This window comes from Sabethes cyaneus, chromosome 3 (assembly GCF_943734655.1).
Source record: "Sabethes cyaneus chromosome 3, idSabCyanKW18_F2, whole genome shotgun sequence".
NCBI lineage: Eukaryota > Metazoa > Arthropoda > Insecta > Diptera > Culicidae > Sabethes > Sabethes cyaneus.
Window position 1 is genome coordinate 35,262,431 of NC_071355.1, and position 19,546 is coordinate 35,281,976.

Below are 19,546 nucleotides of genomic sequence, written 5' to 3' on the forward strand. Positions count from 1 at the left end.
TATTCCACTACTGTTCCACACGTGCTTTCTGTAATACTGCTGAAACGTTTGCACAATGCTTATTCCACTCTTATTCTACTTTTTCTCCACAATTGCTCTTAGCTGATACGGTAGCTTTTAAGCGACCGGTATTCCACACCTGCTCTTAGCTGTGCTGCTGATACGTTTGCATAATACCTATTCGACTCTCGTTCCACACTTAAATAACAACATGTAGATTGAAGTTTTTGGAGCGTCTTAGTAGAATACGAAACCTAAAAATAAAAAATAAGAAAACTTATCCAGTTTAATTCTACTATGTGTATTTTATTCAATGACAGATACGTATTTCGCCTACGACTTGCAGGCTTCCTCAGTGTCTGTTTTCGAACAACACGTACTTCAGCAAATTCGCTTATTCAGCACCGGATGCTACCACGCAACTCTTATTCCACACCTGCTCTTTTAACTGCTGCCGTTTTGCTCCTTGGGTTGGTGTGGAATGACCCAAATATAATAGGTACCGCCATCCGGGGTGACATTGGGCCACGGGGGTGAGATTGTGCCAAAAACGAAAAATGTTTATTTGTGAAAATTTATTATATTTGTAGAAACTGGTGACTTAAATTCAAAATGATGATGAACATAACATATTTATTCATAACTTAGAATGGAACACAGATAATATTAGCAAACTATTTAGCCTAAACAGGGTTTCAAAGTTCGCGATCAGAAATACTCGGAAATAACGCTTGTAAAAAATGTCCCGCATAAACCAATCCAAACAAGAAATCACATCAACTTGCTATTTTGAAGGTATATAAACTAATTATTTACAATGTATTGAAAGGTTATTATGCGTTGGATAAGTTTTGATTACGAAAATGATATTTTTCAAAACTTCGTACTTTTCGAGCTTCACGGGGGTGAGATTGTGCCAAGCCATAATGATCGATCCAATTTGTGGATTTCACATACACAACAAAAATACGTCAGTATACACCAGCACACTCACATTCTTTACTATTGAGCACAATATTTTGACAGATTAGATGGCATCATCCATTTTGGAGCAAACTGCATCATATGTCTGCTGAATAATTTAAACTAATTTTTACTTTTTCTCTGGAAATTTCAGATACTTTAAATAAACACTCTAATATAAGACGAATATATTATACCGTGTATAAACTGCAAGTTTTAAGAAGGGGGAAGGGGGGTAGGATAGCCCACAAGTTCTGCGGCCGCGGGTTCTTGAACGAAGTAATGGTTACTTTTGTTAAATAATCAAATAGGTATGCTTCCTTAGGATACACCCCTTCATATATCTCCCCCTTGTTAACCCTAGAAACGCTACTGGCTATATAAAGGCTCTCCATTGACTACGAACTCATTTTTAGTTATTTCAGACCACTCCGGGTTATTTTCGTTCATATTTTTTGTATGATGCGTTGTTTTTGGCCGGCCCCCTGCCCCTAATAGTCCACTTAGTTCATGGACGACCCCATGTGAACTACTTTACACTGATCTTCATGTGTATTGTTTATAAACATGCTAATGTTCACTGTTTAGGTTTTTAGCCTAACTTTATGTTTTTGGCACAATGTCACCCCCTAGAAGGGGTGAGATTGTGCCAAAGTTGATGCACTTCCAGTAAAATTAGGTTTCATTGTAACTAGACCATCTCTACGGTAGTTGTTAATTGAACATTTTAGTATATATTGACAGCTTCGAAATCAACTTAGTTCCTAAATTGTGTGTATACTGAGCTAAAGAACAAAAATATATACTTTTTTGGCACAATCTCGCCCCGGATGACGGTATGTATAAAAATTAATTATATGCCTGACTTAATCAAATTATTAGGAAAATGGACAAGCATCACAGCGGTGGGGATTGATTACTTCGGATAAAACTTTAAAAAATTTAATGTGAGGACGAAAGGAGTAATTAAATTTAATTGAAATCGGAGATGGTGTGACAATGTGAGTTATTAGACTTTCGCTTCTCAATCCCTTTCAACCACTACCAATACAGTCGATATTTACATTGTTGTTGGTTATTTTTGGTAATTTTCAGTATTTTGGATTTGAATTTAAAAAAAAAATAGTCGACTTACGCTTATTATCTTTCACCTAACGCCCAAATTATGGAAGCTTTATATCAATCTCTGTCACAAATAAGTTCCATGCACATAGACCGCTATAATGCGGAACAGAATGGTCATTCTGTTCCGGGCCAAAAATGCAACATGAAAAAAAGCAGCTGGAGACCTACCATTTTGAAATTTTTATTGTTTATAGGTATAGTACATCTATGCAAAAAGATGCGATTTAAGCAAAAATCTCACTTTTGACAAAAATGGTCAATGGACCACTATAATTCGGAACGGCTCATATGTGTCACACTGTAAGTGCGCAGTTGGCCTGGCCGTTGACAAGAAAAGATTGAAGTAATCCTCATTTTTCAGGATGCTTTCAAGAATTGGCTGTGATAGTGTCAGATTAGATCAGAGTAGATTAGAATGATTCAGGGATAATTCTTACCAAAAAATTATGAAAACTATTTTAGTGTGTATGTAAAATGCTCATTTTTGTAACACAACTGATAAATGTCAAAATAAGTTCAAATTTCAAGAGCGTGGGTCTGACTGGCACAGATTAATTCCACATAAATGGTGCTCCGAGAAGCTGTTGTTGCGTGAATTAACGAAAATCGCGAAGTGTTCAATGTCTACGGTGTTCAAAATCGTTAATAAGTAATCAGAAACTAACTGTAGAGGATTTATCGAAAACCCGACGCAGGAAGTGGAGCGATATAAGGAGCTTAAAGCAGTTCATCTCTTAACGCCGAATGTTATTCATTCTGTTCATGATATTGCCAAAAAAATTGAGCATAATTGAGCATGTAGGAAGTGTACAATATAGAACCTGCAAGAAACAGCGAGCACCTAAAAGGACTTCTGCACAGCAAATTGCCTCGAAGAAAATTGCCTTCTCCTGGAAAAGTCCGATTGATGCGTTTTGATGGACGACAAAACTTACGTCAAATTGGACACAAGTACATTTCCGGGTCCACAATTTTTAAACGAAAAAATGTTCCTGACGACGTACGATACATCAGAACAGAAAAGTTTACAAAGAAGGTCTTGGTATGGCAAGCAATCGGCCCGTGTGGATTGAAAAGTTCTTCATATTTCACAATTGGCACGATCAACAGCAACAGTTGATTCTGTTGAAAATGTCAAAACCCGCCAAACTGCCCAGAACTGCGACCCATCGAAAGATACTGGGCTACGGTCAAAAGGCATCTCAAGAAGGCTGGTAGAGACGTGTTAAGAAAATGTGGCCTGCAGCAAGGCGGAAAGTTTCAGTGAACGTTGTGTAAAACCTAATGAAGAGCATCATCAGAACAGTTTGAGCATTCTTCAGAAATAAGCAGTAAATCTTGTGATTCACTTGATTCTATCATGACGTACAGTCATTTTCATATATACAACCAAAACTTGTGAATTTGTTCGAAAATAATCAGTTTCCTAGTAAACATTAGTGTCCACTTTCTAAAATTAACAGACTTTAGTTGTTGGTTCACAGCTCCGTCGATATCATTAGTTATTCTTTGCTTGAATGCGCTTTGAACTTGTTGGTCATGTTGTGCAGGTAGCCGCACGATAGGCGCAAACCTCGGCATTCGGATACGGTACACTGAACCAAAACGCACGCAAACACTTTGCTTATTATTGACAAAATCCTTTTTTGCGAACAATTTTATTGCTCAAAATTTCATAACATTTAACACTATAGTACGAGGAGGGTGGTGTGGGTTATACTTTCTCTTCAACTGTTATAATCAACTGTTTTTGCTTGTTTTTTGTTTTGACGTAGCCCTACGTTTTACTGGAAGAGTCATTTAAAAAAATCTAAAAATGCAAGTGTCACGAAAAAATGACACATTTTGAGCGTTAGAAACTCAGCGATTTTCTGATCGATTTTCAATGTTTTTTATTTTTTTTCGGTGTCGTCGTTTTGAGGCGACAGGAAAAGTACAGTGAATGAATTTGCAATTATGTTCCTATTTACGATTTCACGATGTATGCATGTAATGACAGTGGTGTAGCATTCTTTAATATAATATATGGCAAAAAATTACACAAAAGCACCGCCTAACTGTGCTAGAGACTAACTATCAACTAAAATTACCTAGTTTGTAAATTTTCAATAAATAAATATTTCTCTAAAACAATGCGCGGGTGTGCAAAAAATACCATCAATTTAATATGCAAAATTTTGTGTTTCGTAGCGTGACTTGTGATAGAACGGATAGATCGAAAAGGAGGGGGGAATCTTATCTTTAATGCCATAGGTGTTAAATCACGGTGATATTTACAAAGAATGGTCGAGTTTTTTTCTTCTAAAACTTATAGAAGTGTGGTTGGTGTGTCCGAAAACAAAGTGAAATACAAAAAAAAAAAACGCAGACCAGTGCTTAATACTTTTTTACCGAATCAACTTACACGCTAGTGGTTTAGGTTTTAGTAAGTTTCTGTACGTTTTTAGTACGGTGGCATAACTTGAGGGTACAGATAACAAAAAAAAAACATCTAGTTTAAACGCGAAAAGTAGCGATACTTTACGGATACTACAAGCTAGGTATGGCAGTTTGATGCTTCCTTGTAGATATCTTCCGTTGGTTTAGTTTTCAAATTGTTGTTGACGCGGCGGCAGATTGTCGACTTGTTTGTTTTCACTAAACCTAGCTTTTTTTTCTTTCTCTCGATATTCTCTAAACAAATTGTGCTTTTTCCCCGGACAAAAAACTTTGTTAGAACACTAAAACTCTGCTCCTCCTCTAGATATTTAGGTATGAACTGTGGGCCCTGTTTGTTCGCACAAAGTGGCTCATTCAATGCTTTCAATTCGTTTGAACACTGTTAATATATTTTTTTTACTATTCTAGTAATTATTTTTTTTATAAAAATGATACGGCATTAAAGGAGCTTCTGAATAATACTTAGTTTGAGATAACATTAGTGGTAGGCAGCGAATTATGCTTGTATTCGATTTTAAGCTATAGTTTGAGTATTTTTGATCGCAGGTAAAGTCTTCCAGAAGACTTGCATTGAGATTCCAAAACTTTTTGTACTTTGGTGAACTCCTAAACATTCCGATTGTTTCCTGTTGAAAGCACTTTTAGTTTTGAGGCACGTTATGACACATTTGTTTAAGTTTTACATGTAAAACGAAATCTGAATGATTTGTTTGTTTGTTTTTTTTTGCAAGCGGTCGATTCACTACTAACATGGAAGCACGCACACAAAACTAGTGTCAAGTTGTTTATCATATATAGGCTCTTATAAATTTAATAATATCCAAAGCGTTCCGCACTGTCACAATTTGCCCGATAAAACCGAACAGGAACTGGGACAGGAGGTGATTGGTCCGGATGCTCCGCGAGTGTCAATCTGCGCTGTCGGCGCCGCCGCAACAGCAGTAAATTACTCGTTAAAATAAACTCCAACCTTCCGTCAGTCTTTATTTGCCCTCCAGCTGGCAGCACTGCCTTCGCTTCTAGTGCTAAATTGACTCTCGCGGGACCGTTTTCTGAACGACTATAGATTCGCTTTTACCTTTATCATTACTGAACATCTTTTTCAAATTTTAAAAAAGATTTTTCTTACATACAAAGCACAGTTTAAGTTGCTGTGTTTAAGGCATATTCAAATAAATACTCTCTCTTGCTTAAAGTAATAATGTGTGGGTGTGTTGGCACTCGATAATAGTACGGGTTTCATTTTGTCAGTGGCAGCTCTGATCGTAGATCTCGTAGGTTTTCCATCTAAGCAAATACAGTTACTTGGTCGAATACTTGGTAAATGATGTACTTCAATGTGGATGACATACACACTTGACTGGCACGCGGTATCGGACGTGAGTGATTGCTTATACCAAATAGCTGGCGTGGCCGGCCTCCATGTGGTTTTGTTTCCAACACTCGATGGACTCGGCAGCAGCTGTCAGCGGAGCCCATAACCGGTGGGCCCGCAGCGATGTTAGCTCTTGTCGAAGCAAAGCAAATAGGATAGAGATATACCAGCTGCCAGGCTTATATCAACTCTAGGAACAGTCCACTACTTTGGGACACCGAACAGGTTCCGCAATAGCCACCACAGCGCGCTCGCACCTTCTGGTATGGTGCCTCCAGCTAGACAGAAGAGACAAAGGTGAAATTGTAGAAAATTATCTAGATGAAGCTATCGACTGGTGAAGGATTCAAAGAGTTTATCTTTTTCGGCTGGACAGTCAGATCGGTAAAGAAACTAAAACGGTCTTCAGGGGGTTCTACAAGACAACATACAACAGTTCTGGCTTTAGATTTCAAAAGGTCGCATAATCAACCCTTTTGCATGCATTATGCGACCTTCTGAAAACTAAAACCAGAGTTGATGTTTGTATGTAACGGATAAACTTAAGAATGGTTTGACGGAATTGCATGAGTCTGTTTTTGGTGGTTGTGTTTAAATCTGTGTTAAGTTGGTTTGAAAAAAAAAAGAAAATTCACGCGAAAAACTGGAAAATAGTCAAAAATGGATATTTCACTTTTCCCGCCATTCATCGTATACACAATGCTACGATTAATATCGGGCAAAGTAACTTACACCACTTTTAATATCAAGCAGCGTCGTTGTCATGGTCGCTGTGGAATGGTAACCAAACATGAGTTAATGATGGTAACTTAGATGAAATGCCAAATTTTCACAGAGCGCGTATTTCTTCCAACTATGCTAAATAATTAGTATCGTTTGTTTGAGAAACCCCACAAGTCACTATTGTCGACACTATTGTTGGAAAACAACCAAAAACTGATTTTCTCAAAATTTTGAACCAATCCTTATATTTTTTGGTATGAGGTTCTATGATAGTATCTAAAATACATTATGTAGACTTATCTTTTTATCAAAATAATGATTCTAGCTAAAATTACAAGGTTTTAAAGTTGATGAGAAATTGACGGTGCACTTAAGTAGTTTTAGGCCGTTTTTATTAAAACTTGTGATCTACTATGTTCATAGTATGTAATTTGTTACCATATATTACTGGGGATGTTAATTTAGTACGTACCGCTGAGCAGAAGAAGAGGGGAGGGGCGCTAATTATTATTTATTAAAATTTTAGAAGTAGAATAACACAAGTTTTAGAAAAAGTGTACTTTTCAAACCGAAATTTTTATCATAATTTGCATTTCCCTATTAAAAAATAAAAGGTAAATGGAATAACGGCGATTTTGAATTGCATAAATGGACCAGAGTAACACGAATTTACTCGAATAGAATACCTTAATACTTTGCTAGTAGTCATTTGTTTATTTTGTTTATTTGTTATTTTCCATCTGGCCTCTAGGGCCTCCATGAAATTTACTTGGATTGAATGGGGAAAAGCCCCTTTGAGATCTAACATACGCCATTCTCAAAGAGGCATAAAAACCCCATCATCTTTTGATCATTTTCAGTATTTACAAATTCTATAAAAGTCGTTTTTACACTATTTACATACAAATACACAAAAATCATACACTTCTTAATAACTAATCAAATTTCTAGTAGGCGTCATACATATTAAAATAATCCTTGTAGTCTTGTCTTAAAACTAACACTGGACATGCAAAAATCAAAGTGAACATAGCATTTATTAAAAATATCACTCATCGCCCTTATGGGTTCGTTTTGGCCGTATTGAGTACGCTGGTATTGCAGTCTTAGAAAGTCCCATGTTCTTAGGCTTCTAGGCGGAATATTAATATTGATATTAGATAGGATGAAAGGCAAATCGATTTCCCCTAGTAGCAGCTTTCCAACAAAAACTGCTCTGGAAATGTCCCTTCTTCTGGCCAGCGTATTCATGTCGAGCAAGCGGCAACGATCAATGTATGGTGGTAACTCTACTGGGTTCTGCCAAGGCAAACGTCTTAGAGCATAGCGCAGGAACCTTGATTGAACTGCTTCGATTCTGTCTGACCAGATAGCCACATATGGGCTCCATATAATAGCTGAGGATTCCAATACAGAACGAACAAGGCAGAAATACAATGCTCGTAAGCAGTATGGATCATTAAAATCTTTGGCAATTCTTACGATAAATCCCAAATTTCTGTTCGCCTGTGCTATAATATGCGAGTAATGATTTCTTACTTACTTACTTAGGTGGCTTGCCGTCCTAAGACAAAGCCTGTTGAACAAAATTTCTTCATGTAACTCGGTTGAGGGCTACCGCTCTCCAATTCCTCGGACACCGAGTACTCTCCGCCAGATCTCGCTCCACCTGGTCTAACCATCTTGCTCGCTGCGCTCCTGGTCGTCTTGTTCCTACCGGATTTGAGGCGAACACCATCTTTGCAGGGTAGTTGTCCGGCATTCTTGCAACGTGCCCTGCCAATCGTATCCGTCCAACTTTAGCCACCTTCTGGATACTGGGTTCGCCATAGAGCTGTGCGAGTTCATGGTTCATCCTCCGCCTCCATACTCCGTTCTCCTGTATGCCGCCGAAGATCGTTCTTAGCACTCGTCGTTCGAAAACTCCGAGCACTCGCAGGTCCTCCTCGAGCATTGTCCATGTTTCATGCCCGTAGAGAACAACCGGTCTAATAAGCGTCTTGTACAGGGTGCACTTTGTACGGGGACTTAGTCTGCTCGACCGCAATTGCTTGTGGAGCCCATAGTAAGCACGACTTCCGCTGATAATACGCCTCCGAATCTCACGGCTGGTATCATTGTCCGCCGTTACCAGTGAGCCAAGGTAGACAAATTCATCGACTACCTCAAACTCATCGCCGTCGATTAATATACTACTGCCCAAGCGGTGTCGTTCGGCCTCGGTTCCGCTGGCCAGCATGTACTTTGTTTTAGACGTATTTACCTTTAACCCAATCTTTTCTGCTTCGCGCTTTAGTCTGGTGTACTATTCAGCCACCGCCACAGATGTTCTGCCGATAATATCCATGTCATCGGCAAAGCAGACGAATTGACTAGATTTGTTGAAGATCGTGCCCCGCGTGTTGATATCCGCTCGGTTCATAACACCTTGTAGCGCTATGTAATGATTTCTAAAAGACATTTCAAGATCTTTTATTACTGTTACTCTGTTGAGTTGCTCTTCAGAAAGAGTATAATTCCAAAGAATAAAGTTTTTCCTACGTGAAAAAGAGATCACAGAGCACTTAGATACACTCAAGACCAGAAGATTTCGGGAAAACCAGTCATGAAAATCATTCAAATGCTGCTGTAGTTCAATGCAATCTGCTGTCGAACGTACTATAAGGAAGAGCTTGAGGTCGTCGGCATAGATTAGAAATCGGTCTGAAGGTATAACTTGGCAGACGTCGTTGAAGAATAATGAAAAAAGTAATGGCCCCAGGTTACTCCCTTGAGGTACGCCCGAGCAGTTTGTGAAACATTGCGATTCATGTGTAAGCCATGAATTCATCCCTGTGAAGATTGCACGTAACCGCACAATAATTGCACACTAGTAGTAAAAAGCTCACCGCAACTTACGAACATAGCCACCTGTCGGTTACTAGAAGAGTTACTGTCGCTCGCGCCGATACATACTCACTATGGGCGTCACTCAAATTGGTCATCTCGCTTTGCCCAATGGCTGAGTGATTTAAATCACTGGTGTGCGCTCGAGATTGTTCTTCAAACAATCGCGAATGATGTACAAGAAATAAATCGTACAGGTTGATAGAATTAATCTTTGTCGCGAAATATAATAGCATTTCGATTGCTATTATGCCGAAAATGCTATAAATAAGGGATCCTACCAACTCCATTGCTAATTGAGTGGAGATCTTCAAACTTAACTTTTCTTCCGTAATCAAAGTTCGCGATTTTCTAAAGGTGCATTCCAAGGTGGTTGACAAAGTCAAGGACTTTGCTAGTAAAATCCACCCGTGCTTAAGACCGACTGCTAGGATAGGAGTTACCAAAACAAGTGACTCGTGCCCGTAAAACTTACAACTAGCAGGTAAGCTGCGTGCTACGGTAACTAAAATAACTTATCAAGCATACGCATAACGAATGTACACGTTGAACAGGGTTCCCCATTCAACGTGGGGTGTTTATTCCGGCTTGGGCAGAAGACCAATCTGCTAAGCGAACCCATCGAACACGCTGTCATCAGTCATAGGATTGACTGCTCCACTCAGCGCACTCAGAACGTGCTACGGACCGGCGCCTGCCACTCACCCTAAGGTGGCAAACGCTATACGCTCTTCGTTTACATCTGGATCAGCTTGACTGCCTGGATCAGCTGATTGATCGCTGCTGCCTGTGTTATCAGGACCGTTCGGCCTGTGCTGTCGAACTGTGTGGAAGAACCAACTCAAAAAACCGCAAGTGCTAGCAAATAAGACTGTTTGCCATTGTTAGCCTTAAGTTGAGTAGCTTTACCCTGTCCCGGGACCAGTAGGCTGATGCGTTCAATAAACAGCCTGTAAGTTTGAAAACCACCTGAAAGATATCGAACTTTTGTTTGTTTTTTTCGAATTAATGAATGGTAAGATCTTCTCTGATTTAGCATCGCGTATCGTCTCGATCTTTTTAGTTCATTTCTTTTAGAGATTTTGGAAATATCAATCAATCAGTCTGTATGAATAATTCTTGGTTTAACCCCTGTTAGGAAAAGTCAGATGAACGGTGTGATTTAGCCACTTTTAACCCGCCCGTTTTACAGAGTCTCATAGCCGGACTTTCAAAAGCGTCAGCAGCCTCCTAAACCGGAGTGGCGCTTAAGCTGCTGTGCGTTGTGTGCAACACGAACGTTACACATGACTTCCTATTTTTACAGAAAGAGTTCGACCAACAAGGTATGATTTGAACCATTCTACCATGTTGGGCGACACCCCAAGGCGTTCAATTTTTGCCAATAAGATAGAGTGATCAACGCGATCAAATGCCGCCTTAATATCAGTATACACGGTGTCGACTTGGGCTCCTCCTTCCATACCCTTAATGCAATGGGAAGTAAACTGTGCTAAGTTTGTTGTTGTCGATCTGCCTGGGAAGAAACCATGTTGATCCGTCGAAATGTAGGATTTTCCCTCCCGTAATATGATGCCACCAACTAAGATTTCAAGCAGCTTGGAACCTGCGCAGAGGGATGTAATTCCACGATAGTTTGCCACGTTTTGTTTATCGCTTTTTTTAAAGATGGGGAACATGATAGATTTTTTCCAGCGCGATGGGAATATCGCCTGAGATAGCGATTGATTGAAGATTAACTTTAGTGGAACACATAAGGCAGTTGCACATTTTTTTAACACAATCGAGGGGATTCCGTCTGGTCCTACTGATGTTGAGGACTTTAACTTCTTCAGTGCATTAAGAATGTCTTCGTCCGAAAAACTGATATTTGCGATGTTGAACACGTCGCTTGGTACATCACGGATGGCATGCTCGATTTGAGTCAGATTAGGTATCACTGTTGAGAACACACTCGAGAAGTGCTTAGCAAATAGGTTGCAGGTAGCACTTGATGTACTTGAAGTTTCGTCTGCCAGAAACATGCTGCAGGGAAGCCCATTTTGTTTACGCTTCTCATTTATAAAACACCAGAAGCGTTTCGGGTTTCGCGTTAGATTCGATTGCGTACGTAATGTGTATCTTGAGTAGAGAAGTCAATTGTAAGTTCTGTAATTATTACTGGCAAGAACGAATTCCCGCTTTGTTAGGGAACCGCGTCGATTAGTGTAATTGCGAAGTGCTGTTACTCTCAGTCGCTTCAGTTCCCGTAGATGACTATTCGACCAAGAAGATTTCGGCCGGGGACGAGGTGAAGGCACAAATGATCTAAAATGCTGTGTTAAAGTGTTCGAAAAAACATCCACTGCCATGTTAATATCGATTGCACCGTTTAGCAGATTGTTCCAGTCAATAGCTGAGAGGGATTCTTGAAGTCCAGGGAAATCAGTTTTGGAGAAGTTGAATTCTCTCACATCGTGTGACTCCTCAAAATCTACCTGGTGAGGACATGCCAGGGATACTAATAGCGGTGGATGTTGCGGGTCAATATCAACAAGTGGTTCGTATGCTTCAAAGCAATTACAGTACGACGAGGCTTCTGCGTTTACGAAAACAAGATCCAGTGTTCGATCACGACAATTTCTGACTGTAGAGAGCTGAAGCAAGTTCAGCAAGGACATGCCGTCAAGCAGTGTTATGCTCGATCTTGGGAAGGATGATTCAGCAGGATCGGGAATCGCGTGACCAATCGGTGTACTTTTCCAAACAAGGCCAGGTTGATTGTAGTCATCAAATAGTAGATGGACTGTGTTGTGGTCTAACGAGCTTGTAACGAGAAGTGCAGAATCGATGTGTTTCTGGATTACGCTAGCGTCATAAGAGAAGTCTGGTGGTAGGTAAACAACACCTACACAGATATTTGTATCACAATAATTAATGTTCACCCACAATTGCTCGAGTTCAAAGCTAACGCCGGTTTTTTGTTTTGAGGACAGCTTATTTGACACAGCGATGAGGACACCTCCGCCACGTTTTTTTCCACTACCAGAGGGATCCCGATCGTTGCGGTAAACACTATACATTGGTCCAAACAATTGAAGTGATGTGATTTCGTCATTCGCCACTGTCTGCTAGTGGCTGGTGGGCTTGCCGATGTTTGACGACCAGCCAAAATTGGATGCTGAACTACGGTGACTGGAGCAAGCGGGTCGCCTTCGTCGGATGACCTCTCGGTTGCCGCTGCGTTGGTATTTGGACCACTGCTGTCATCAACGATGATGTAGTCAGGCATGTTGCGATTATCGGCAGGCTGTAAGTGTGGGTCGACATGAGGGCGCGCAGTATCTCGTATAGCTTCGGAAGGACATATACCCTTCTTGGCTTTACCTGACGAAGACGATTTGGCACTTCCAATATGTACTATTTGGTGCTGTGACGCGGTGGTGGATGGGTGAAATTCGCTGGCATAATTAAAGTTGTGTAGAGCAGACAACTGCAAATAAGGTTCACTTTGAAGGTGCGCAGTATCTTGATTAACTTCGGGAGGACATATACCCTCCTTGGCTTTACCTGAGGAAAATAAAGTGACGCCGGTGATCTTTATTTGACGCTGGGTCACAGTGGCAGATGAGGAAGCTACGGTGCTGTCATTAGTACGGTCCAAATTATCCGCGCTGTACATATCTCTACTGTAGTTGGGCAAATCGGCAAACTGGAAGCAAGGACCATTTTGAAGGTCCTTAATTAAAGATATTAGGCCGTATGAATAAAACAGTTTACTTTGCTTTTCCCGTTTAAATCGTATGGGAGCATTTGCTCTAACTCTTTTATTCATACGGCCTATTATAATCAGAAAATAAACATTTTACATCTTGGATAACAACCGTACTATGATTATGGAGCAGAATCTGAGAATAAGCGTCTGTTCTCGAATTACGTTATACCAAAAAGAAATGGAGAAACGTGAACAACACCTTAAATATTTCGAAAGGATAAACTATTGATTTTACAGTTACTCGGGAGTGCTCGACAGATTACTCACATTAGGAAAAGCAACGAGTTAACAAAAAAGGTAAATAGAAGATTAAACCTTTTATTTATATATTGTGCTATTATTAACATTGTATAGTAAACTAGAGGACCCGGCAAACTTCGTACTGCCACAAATTAGACTGAATATTTCAGATTATAAAATTCAGACGAACTGCGGGAGCTGCTGGTTTTAAGAACATGGAGTGTACTAACGGTATAAGTAGAATTTCGTAATTTTTTGAGGATTTTCCGAGAACGTGTATATCTAACAACCGTATTAGGCCATTAGCAAGAAATGAAAATTTGACAAAATCTCAAAATTATTATCATCTACACGTTGGAAACACGTCGGTGTAAAAGTTGGTTTGTCAGTTCCCAATACCCAATGGTTGTGTTGGTAGAAGTTACGTCGTGTCTTGTCTTATAAACCCTACTGATTGTTAATTTATTTTTTGTAAAAGTGAATTCGATGACTTAAACAGCGCCAAATTGCGTCTGCTGCAGTTGATTTTCTAATTATAGGCAATGTTTACTTAAAAGCACAGAACACAATCGTTACACCACCAACTATATTTTAATTGATGCTGAAATATATCCTTGTTCCATTTAATGCTCTCAAACCTTTTTTTTACTTTAGAAATTCGTCCCATTATCATCTTGTTATTCTGTATGCTGTTTCTTAAGTTAACCAACAATTTTTTGACACTCAAGCATATTTGCTTCATCACAATCAGTGGTTCATTTGGGATTCCTTGTTAATTTAAAATTCAATTCAATATTCTGATATGTATTCGATGTCAATAGGCATATGATTTTTGTTTTTAATAGATTTGTAAATTGATGGGTAAGAATTAGCCGAAATAATTGCATTGCCAAATCTAGATAGCTGTAATTTGCAAACTGCTTTAGTAATAATTTACTGATCAAGATAACTTCATTATTCCACAAAATTAATTGAATTGTTAATTTTATTTCTAACCGTCTCGTCAAATATATGAAAATACTAATAAAAGTACATATATATTTGCTCCATTTTGCTTTCTTTGTTCCTTTGGTATTTCACGCGCTAAAATAATTTAACACAAAAGCGTAATTATGTGAGATATTGTACATTTTTAAGGGGTGCACTACGAAATAAAACGGGCAATTAGTTATGAACTGCAGTTAAATTTTCATTTACATCAGTACTTTCACAATAGATTTGTTGCTGAATTGCTGGAAACTCTATTTTACTACATATGTGACATGTATTCTTTATTTTATGACCGGGAACTGGCAATTTAGTCAATTTAGTGTTTAAACCATTTGTAAACCTATGTTGGATCTTCTGGATAAGCATACGATGTAAAAAGGCATATAACAGTTTTGTGTTTGTTTCATAAATTCGATAAATGAATACACGAATTAATTAAATGAGCGAATTTTTTTATTAACGTTTTAAACTTGTGCTTAGGTTTATCAATAAGTTGTAACTTAATGATGTTATTTTCAGAAATTGCAAGAGCACAAAAATTGTTAATAGCATTGTTACATGTGGCGATTTCAATGAAGGCAACCACGTGTTTATTTTCCAGACGACAAACACGGTAACGGCGCTGTTAAAAATCAAACGATGATCGCAGCAAACACTGTCATGGCGTTTGCAATACGCTGTGGATTTTATATGGAAAACTTATTTTTCGAGTTTTCTAATCTTTCCAGTAAATTTTCCGATTTTTCTCGCCGTAAAAACATAGTGGTGGTGGAAACGAACACAATAAAGAAAAGACGGCTCAAATCGGATGCTCCGTTCTCAAGTGATGCGCGGTCGAACTTTTTCACTTCCATTTTTATATATAAGATGGTAGGTTACTGCTTTTGTGGGAAACGCATGGATAGTTTAGTCTGTCGGTTTCCGGAATGAGATTGCTACAGTTTTAACTGTATCTAGATTACAAGAATGGAATAGAGCGAATAAAGGCGCTATAACCTAGGTATTTACCAGGGCAAGTAAGTAAATGTACATGTCCCATCCCCGAGGGTCCGGAGTATTATTACTTAACCTTTATTAGCCAAATACTCCCAACGAAAATAAAACTGCCAATAATCAGAAACGGTTGGTACGAGACGTCCCCGTTTCTTCTTCCCCTGTTGATTTAGAAATGCATCTTTGTATGAATAAATTTATTCAAACAAGATTCATATCGTATAATCGTCTTTGAGGCAATACTTCACAGTTGGTCTGGCCGAATTAGTATTTGTGAAATATTGTTGATGTTTTACAAAATAGTAATACTGACAAGAAAATGATTCCAAATATTTCTAAAATTAGAAATATTTAAAATTATTTCCAGGAATCCTTTATTGTGGCTGTGATGGTATTAATAAGAATAAGAATAGGAATAAGTATCTAGATTACAAGAATGGAATAAACCTTGTTGACCAGCTAATCTAAGCTTATCTACATTTGCAATCAGCTCTCACTTTTTCAGCTTAAACATCCTTTTTTTTCGATTTTATACGCCGTTCTTTTACTTTTAATAACTTTCGCCTTGTATTCTGTAGTCCGCCGAATACTGCGTTTCTTCTTTTTGACTGTGTCCAAGTCGTAATTTTTCGATTCCGAAGACATTTTTATACTATTGAATTGTGTTGCGAATACTGCTTACAATATTGCACGTAAATATTGAATGATAGTTTTGTACCTATCGCATTATCGGAAACATGGATATTTGGGGTTTCTCAAACAAACGGATATTTGCAACCCAAATTAAAAGGGGTTCGTGGAACTAACTTTATCTGGAATTTTGAGGGAAGGTGTAGATATCCTCAAAGATTCGAAAAATGTTAAAAAGTCAATTTTCGTAAAAGTGGCGTTTGTGGGGTTTCTCAAACAAACGATTCAGTTAGAAATCGCACCTTTTTACACCAAAACTAGTAACGTGCTACCTCGGATGCGTAGTCGATGCATGTTTACAAATGTTTTGAAACATTAAATTCAGAGAACGATATAAGGTGGTATAACCTTGGCCAATAGCAGCCGAGCTTTTGGTCTAAAGACCATAAGCAAGTTTATCCCGAGGTTCCGGAGTATCACCTAACCTCCACAGGTCGGACTAGTTTATCCGGGGGTTCGATTATAAGAAAACAATGCTCGATTATTCGGAAGTCATAATTTTCGTTTTTTATTTTTATTGATACAGTTTCTCCAGTGACAGTAACCGATGGGAACTACACCAATTTATTGGACAGTAAGTAATTAATCAAACCTTATTTACTATTTTGTTCAGAATATTCTCCCTGATGTCACGAAGCAAAATTTGGCTCTCCAGCGGCAATTGATTCTCCTCGGCCAATGTTACAACAGTGTCAACTGTCAATGCTGTTCACAGCTGATTCATCCGTAACTGGTTCGTACTCTTCGCTGGGACTATCATTCACTGTTGAATTGTTTACCGTTTCATCTAGATCTTCGTAGAAAGAGTTATCATGGTTTCACATAGTTTGGACTGTGTCAGCATATTTCAGGATCTCAAACTCCGCGTTTTCTGTTTCATTCCCGCCTATAACTGTCCTATCTGCAATCATCTGTCCTAGCGTTCCCTTATGACTGACACTGGTATATCATCTTCATCGTCAAATTGTGGTTCCGTGACAATAACTTCCACAACCCCGAATACGACATTGATTGACATTGATGTGCTTGGTGTTGTCCACCGGGCCGAGCGATGATGTCCCTCTTTCTGCTTGTAGTAGGACACCACCAAACCGTTGCTTTTCAAGAGATGGCGCTTTTCTAGTTGTAGTAAAATCAAAATTTCTCACTTATCTATGTTTACCTACCAGAAAAACAATCTCTAACTACATTTTATTTGTGGTACAGTTACTCTGCTATACTTAATTTTCATGACTTTTGCCTAATTTTGATAAAAGAAACAAACTTTCCTATACTTTTCCTCTCCATAACATCTTACTACCATTTGTCCGAAATCCCGGAAAAGTGATTTGAAACCGTACGAGAACCGGGAGCTGAATATGTTTGCGACATTTCAATTCCAAAAAATTAAATTTCGCAGCATAAACGCGATAAATAAAAACAATGTTTACCAACTATTTATTGGTTCAGGTGTCAAACGTTATATTGCGATTAGCGATAAACACAAAAGAAACTGAAGTTTTTGGAGCGTGTTAGTAGATTACGAAACCTGCAATTAAATAAAAAAACTAATCCAATTTAATTCTACTATGAATATTTATTCTTAATAGATACGTATTTCGCCTGTGACTTGCAGACTTCCTCAGTGTCTGTTTTAGAACTTCGAATAAATATACATACATAGTAGAATTAAATTGGATTAGTTTTCTTTTTATTTAATTCCAGACAAAAGAAACCCGAGAAGCATAAGAGTTGCTGTGTAAGTATTTGAGTTGAGTATTAATATTGTCGTGCAAAATTAAGCTGTTTCCAATATGCACAATATGCGTTACAAAGTAACGACATCTGTTGTATTCAACCGGGAAACATTGATAGTTTCAAGCGACAGTTTCAAGAGACACTAGCGCCAACTTCTGTTCTTTATTATCAGAAACTAGAGAGGTTTTCAACATTTGAATGACATTTTGATTTATAGACTGAAACATCGCGGCCGCGGTCCACGAATAATTTCTGGATAGCCAACAGGTCTTATTGACTGACAGGAATATGTTGGTCGCGTTTTTGAAGAAACCAAATGTACAAAGCACTGTCCAGTAAAGGGTGATGGCTTTTTTCCAAGTTTTGCGTTTTCCTACACATTAAAATGGGAAATAGGACCGTGGTAGGACAAGTGGCTGCAACTTACCTAATCCTGTTTGGTGATGTGCAATCTCATCTCTCAATTTGTGAGTCTTTTGCTTCAAATCATATGCGGTCGACGCTGGAATGTTGTATTTGCGCATCACTTCACCGGTCGGTAAGCCTTTCTCGAAATCTTCAACAATTTATGTCTTTTCTTTGATGGCTAGAACCACTCTGCGTCTCTTGATGCGAAACTTCTCACTAATTCTTTGTACTTCTGCCATTTTGCGAACCATGAGTCGCTTGATATCCGAACGCGTGTTATGCACACTTTAAGCAAGACAGTTCTCACGTTTGACAAATGCCAACTAGGATCTACTACAAACGACGAGAAATTTGAATTCACCAGCATTTTCGGCCAACATATTCGTACGTGTATGGGGGCTTTAAAGAGCTATCGCACATCGTTAGAGTACGTATCTATAGAGTGGCGATGCGATGCAGTTAATTTTCCAATGACAATTAGCTGTCAATGTCAAATCACTATTAATTCCAATTCTATTCTACTATTTTTTAAGAAAACTAAGATTATTTTATAACGAATGCATTAAAAAGAAATAAGCCGTTCAGTTTGCTTCGAGGTCCCAACCAACACAGCTTGTTATAGACCAGTATAACAGTAGAAGGGTCAAGTCTTAAAGACGATTGCCTTGCTTTATTTTGCATTAAAAAATGAACTAATTGCGAATGGCGATGAAAAAAACTACGAAATCTGTAAAATCTTTAGCTGCAAGTAGCTTATTTATATAGGAAACTCCATAGAGAATGGTATGAAATGGGGAGAAATACCTGGAAGATGTGTGAAATAAGCTCTGGATCTATCAAATCTCAACTTCTTACCTACTGACTCCTCGCAGATCTAAGCGAACGACGACGATTTACGATTGATTGACGATTTATCTAGTAACCATAAAAACAGTAGGTTGTTAAGAATGCTTACCATTTGAAAACGAGTGATTTTCCATACATATTTTTGAAGCGTAGGATATGACGAACATAATGATAGTGGTTAAATCATAATATAAATAGTAAACGCCATGAAAAATTCTGCTCTTAGAATGTACTGTAACCTTTGTTCTTATGGTGAATATAGAGATTATAATAGTGATATGGCGCTGACCATTTTCACAACTGTTTTTATTTATGCGGGTTCCCAGATGAGGGACGGCTCAAACAGCGTCTGTCTCGGAGCGAGCAGCTGAATACGA

At 38.6% G+C, this 19,546-nt stretch overlaps 1 protein-coding gene across 7 annotated transcripts in view; it reads right to left on the reverse strand.

Moving 5' to 3' along the window:
* Positions 1 to 3,718: 3,718 nt before the first annotated feature.
* Positions 3,719 to 19,546, reverse strand: part of LOC128741210 (A disintegrin and metalloproteinase with thrombospondin motifs 1) — a 540,214-nt gene continuing 524,386 nt past the window's right edge. For 6 of the 7 annotated variants that reach the window (XM_053836850.1, XM_053836847.1, XM_053836851.1 and 3 more), the window contains one exon: positions 3,719 to 6,180. In XM_053836850.1, the coding sequence (XP_053692825.1) occupies positions 6,082 to 6,180 (99 nt within the window). In that variant the 3' untranslated portion in view covers positions 3,719 to 6,081. The remainder of the gene's footprint in view (positions 6,181 to 19,546) is intronic. The other variant, XR_008412203.1, reaches the window with a different exon arrangement.